The sequence below is a fragment of the Oratosquilla oratoria genome, chromosome 6, assembly GCF_046742065.1.
Source record: "Oratosquilla oratoria isolate Oo_2021 chromosome 6, ASM4674206v1, whole genome shotgun sequence".
NCBI classification, from domain to species: Eukaryota; Metazoa; Arthropoda; class Malacostraca; order Stomatopoda; family Squillidae; genus Oratosquilla; species Oratosquilla oratoria.
Window position 1 is genome coordinate 30,460,234 of NC_134782.1, and position 5,184 is coordinate 30,465,417.

Here is a 5,184-nt window from a genome sequence, read left to right on the forward strand (position 1 = left end):
GAGCATTGCGCGGTGCAGAATTCTGGTCAGACCATTGTCTAGTCAGATTCATCCTATCACTGCAAATCATCCCACCACACCGTAAAATGCCGAAAAACATCAAGCCAGCATACGACGTCGCTCGACTTAAGAACCCCCAGCAACGTAATGAATTTGCGGATGACCTGGACGACCGACTAATTGCTCACTGACCTTTGACTGGCTGCCCGACACAACAATGGGAGCAGTTCAAGTCTCTGGTGACGGAGTCAGCCATGGCCACTATTGGTCCCAGGAAGAGAATCCATCAAGACTGGTTTGATGAGAATGATGAGACCATAAAGTCACTCCTCGACAACAAACAGAAGGCCTTTATTGAATGGCAGAACGACCCTTCCTCCACCTCCAAGCGTGATCGCTTTAAGCACCTCCAGAGACAGGCCCAAACAACGCTCCGAAAGATGCAGGACAAGTGGTGGGAGGACAAGGCAGAGGAGGTCCAAAGATACGCTGACACCCAGAACTCCAAAATGTTTTACAGTGCCATAAAGAGACAGGCTTATAAGAAATATAAGTGCTCGGGTGTATCTAATGACTATGAAAGTTATGTATCAATACAGAGAGATTTAAAAAAGACAATAAGAAAAAGAAAACGACAATACGAAATGAACATCGCTGAGAAATCCAAAGAGAATCCCAAAGAATTCTATAGTTACATTAGAGATAAAAAGGTTGTTCGGAATCACAGTGGTCCATGAATATTCAAATGAAGGAATGTGTAATATCTTAAACAATTATTTTAGCTCGGTATTCGTAAACGAAACACCTCAAGGTGAATTCCAAACTGAAACCTGTGAAAAGTCTAGGGTAAACTTACTCGGTACGGTAAATATAACAAAAGAAAAAATTAAAAGGTGTATAGACAAACTCAAAGTTAATAAAACACCAGGGCCAGACGGTTGGCATCCAAGAATCTTAAAGGAAATGAAAAATGAGATTGTTGTTCCATTAGAAATTATTTTCAAGAAATCCATCATATCCGGAGATGTCCCAAGAGAATGGAAGCTAGCTAACGTTACTCCCATATTCAAAAAAAGTGACAAAAAGAAACCAAATAACTATAGGCCTATAAGTTTGACTTCAATCGTAGGAAAAATAATGGAAACTATCATCAGAGATGCTATCGAACATCATTTAGAAAGTAACCGTTTGATAAATGATAGCCAGCATGGTTTCAGACGGAAACGTTCTTGCGTGACTAACTTACTCGAATTCTACAACACAGTTATCTCGAATTATGACAAAAGAAACAATATAGATTTAGTATATCTAGACTTTGCAAAAGCTTTTGATACCGTCCCACACGAAAGACTACTTACAAAATTAGCTTTGCATGGAATAAGTGGTAGCCTATTAGGTTGGACTAGTAATTGGTTGAATGATCGAAAACAGAGAGTTGTTTTAAATGGACAAACTTCTGGATGGAAAAGTGTTGCAAGTGGAGTTCCTCAGGGTTCCGTTCTTGGGCCACTTCTATTCATAGTATATATAAATGATATAGACCATGGACTAAAATCTACTGTTTCCAAATTTGCTGATGATACAAAACTGTGCGGAGTGGCAAATGATCACTCAAACCAATTAGATATTCAAGAAGATTTGGATAAATTACAGCAATGGTCTGAAAAGTGGCTAATGAAATTTAACACAAGTAAATGCAAGGTAATGCACATAGGTAAAAATAACAGTAAGTACGATTACAAGTTATTTGGAAATTCGTTAACAAAAGTGGATAGTGAAAAAGATCTCGGCGTAATTATCAGTAACGACCTCAAATCATCCGAGCAGTGTATTTCAGCCTCTGAGAAAGCAAGTAAGATTCTAGGACTGATTGCGCGATCTTTTGATTTCAAAAGTCCATCACTCATTAACAAGCTATATAAATCGTTAGTTCGTCCACATTTGGAATATGCTGTTTCCGTATGGTCACCGAATCTCATTAAAGACATTGACAGATTGGAAAGTGTACAACGGCGAGCCACAAAACTGATTCCAAATATCAAAAATAAATCATACGAAAATCGACTAAAACATATGAATCTGTTTTCCCTAAAAAAGCGTAGACTCAGAGGTGACTTGATACAGGTCTTTAAAATTCTAAAGGGAATTGACAACATCAAAAGTGACCAAATTTTTACATTGAATGAGAATCAGACAAGAAACAATGGTCTCAAACTGTCCGGAAATAGATTCAATTTGGAAGTAGGTAGAAACAACTTTGCCAACCGTGTAGTTAATGAATGGAATAAACTTCCTGCACAGGTAGTGCAATGTAGTTCAGTTCAAAACTTTAAGAATCATTTAGATAAATACCTAAGTAAGATGCTGTAATGATTATAATTTATCTTATATTATTTGTTTTTGTTTTGTTATCATTTGTCTGTCTGATTTTTATTTATTATTAGTTATATGTCAATTTATTATTATTTACTATTTACCTGTTTGTTTATTATTTAACCATACCTATGCATTTATTTATGTATTTTATTTGTTATTTACATTATTATAGTTTTTATTTACTATTTTATTATTAATATGATTTTTTTTTCGCATCCGACCTACAGTAGATATGGATCAAAAGGACTCCTATCGGCCTACTCCGCCTTTGTAATCCTTTGGAAAAGAGGTCTATGGACCCATGAAGCCGTGTACCGCTCCTCTCTTGACAGCAGACGGCTCCACCCTACTGAAAGAGAAGAGAAGCATCAACGCGCGATGGAGGGAGCATTTCTGCGCTCTTCTTAACCGGCCATCAACAGTAGAATCTCATGCCCTCGACCTCATCACCCAGAAACCCACAGTCCACTGCCTCGACCTTCCACCAACGATGGAAGAAGTTATGAAGGCCATTAGCCAGACCAATTCAGGCAAGGCCCCTGGCATGGATGGGATCCCAGCTGAAATCTTTAAGTCAGTTGGACCCGTTGCCCTGAAATCCTTCTTCTCCCTCCTTACCAACATCTGGGAAGATGAAGAGATACCCAAAGAACTCAGAAATGCCACCGTCATCTCTCTCTTCAAGAACAAGGGCAGTAAGACAGACTGTGGAAATTATAGAGGTATCTCTCTTCTCCCCATTGCGGGGAAAATTCTGGCAAGAGTCATGGTCAACCGTCTCGTTATCCATGTCTCTGAAGACAACCTGCCAGAAGCACAATGCGGATTTCGACCAAACCGCAGTACGGCTGACATGATCTTTGTCATGCGCCAAGTGCAAGAGAAATGCATTGAACAAAACATGGACTTGTACGCAGTCTTTATTGACCTCACCAAGGCATTCGACACAGTGAACAGGGAGGCCCTCTGGGTCATTTTGTCCAAGCTCGGATGCCCAGAAAAATTCGTCAATCTTATTAGACAATTCCATGACGACATGACCGGGCAGGTGCTGTCAGGCGGAGAGGTGTCGGAGCCCTTCAACATCAGCAATGGCGTCAAACAGGGATGCGTCCTAGCCCCGATCCTCTTTAATCTGTTCTTCACCTGTGTGCTCAACCATGCTTTCAGGGACCTGGACCTTGGGGTATATCTGCGATTCAGATCTGAAGGTTCTGTGTTCGATCTTCGTCGACTGAACGCAAAGACTAAGACCACGGAGAAACTCATTCTTGAGGCACTTTTTGCTGATGACTGTGCCCTCATGGCCCACAAGGAATCTGACCTACAGCTAATCGTCGATAAGTTTGCTGAGGGTGCCCGCCTCTTTGGCCTTACCATCAGCCTTGGAAAGACAGAGGTGCTTTTCCAACCAGCACCCACCTCTACCTCCCAGCCTCCCTCCATTTTCATCGAGGGAACTCAACTGAAAAATGCGAAGGAGTTCAAATATCTCGGCAGCACTATTAGCAACGACGGTAGCCTGGACAAAGAAATCAGTACCAGAATCTGCAAAGCCAGCCAAGCACATAGCCGGCTCAGAACACGAGTCCTGAACCAGCGAAACGTCAGACTTTCTACCAAACTGAAAATGTACAGGGCTGTGGTCCTTACCAGCCTTCTTTATGGCTGTGAGTCATGGACCCTGTACAGACGACACCTGAAGCAGCTAGAGCGCTTTCACATGCGCAGCTTAAGATCCATTTTAAATATCAAATGGCAAAACAGAGTCACAAACCTGGAGGTGCTCGACCGTGCAGAAATGACCAGCATCGAGGCAATGGTTCTCAAAAGTCAGCTCCGATGGGTGGGACATGTCATTCGAATGGATAACCACCGCCTCCCCAAACAACTCTGGTATGGAGAACTTAGCTCAGGCAAAAGAAACACAGGTAGACCACGCAAGCGCCTTAAAGACTGCGTGAAGACACACCTCACCCATACTAACATTCCACCAAAAAAGCTTGAAACTGAAGCTTTGGACAGACCTCAGTGGCGTTCCATCACCCTCCAGGCCCAGACCGTTTTCGAGGACCAACGCAGGGAAAACGCCAGGAAGGCAAGAGCGAGGCTCAAGGCCACGTCATCACAGCCTCCAAGCTATGAACATTTCCCCTGCCCCCACTGCCCCCGCGTCTGCCGTTCGAGAATTGGCCTCATAAGCCACCTCCGAACCCATAACAGGCGTTGACGAACCTCCCCGCCAGAAAACCTGAGAAGAAGCTGTCATCGTCGTAATCGACGGACTGCCATCATATCATATATATATATACATATATACGAGTATACATATATATATGTACATATATATATACATATATATATATATATATATGTATGTATATATATATATATATATATATGTATCTATATATGTATCTATATATGTATCTATATATGTATATATATATGTATATATATGTATCTATATATGTATATATATATGTATATATATGTATATATATGTATATATGTATATATATGTATACATATAGACAAAATTTCTTGCTTTAGTTCGCCTGTGTGTTTCTTCAAATGTTTTCTCCTTTCAAGACCAATTCTTCCGTCAAAAATTCGGTTGCAGTATGGGTTCTAATTTGTCTCCTATCTTGGCCAATTTGTACATGGGGTATTTTGAGTGTACCCTTTTGCCCAGCATCAAACCGCCCGAAATGATTTGGCTCAGGTACGTAGACGATATCTTTTCGGCATGGGATGACAGTTGGGGCCCATTTGAAGTGTTCCATGATAAATTGAACCAATTGACCC

General features: G+C 41.1%; 1 protein-coding gene across 1 annotated transcript in view; it reads left to right on the forward strand.

The window, feature by feature from the left end:
• The first annotated feature begins 254 nt into the window (after positions 1–254).
• LOC143025963 (uncharacterized) overlaps positions 255–5,184 on the forward strand; it is a 23,918-nt gene continuing 18,988 nt past the window's right edge. The window contains exons 1-3 of the mRNA XM_076185946.1: positions 255–519; positions 2,709–4,062; positions 4,144–4,556. Coding sequence (XP_076042061.1) covers positions 255–519; positions 2,709–4,062; positions 4,144–4,556 — 2,032 coding nt within the window. The remainder of the gene's footprint in view (positions 520–2,708; positions 4,063–4,143; positions 4,557–5,184) is intronic.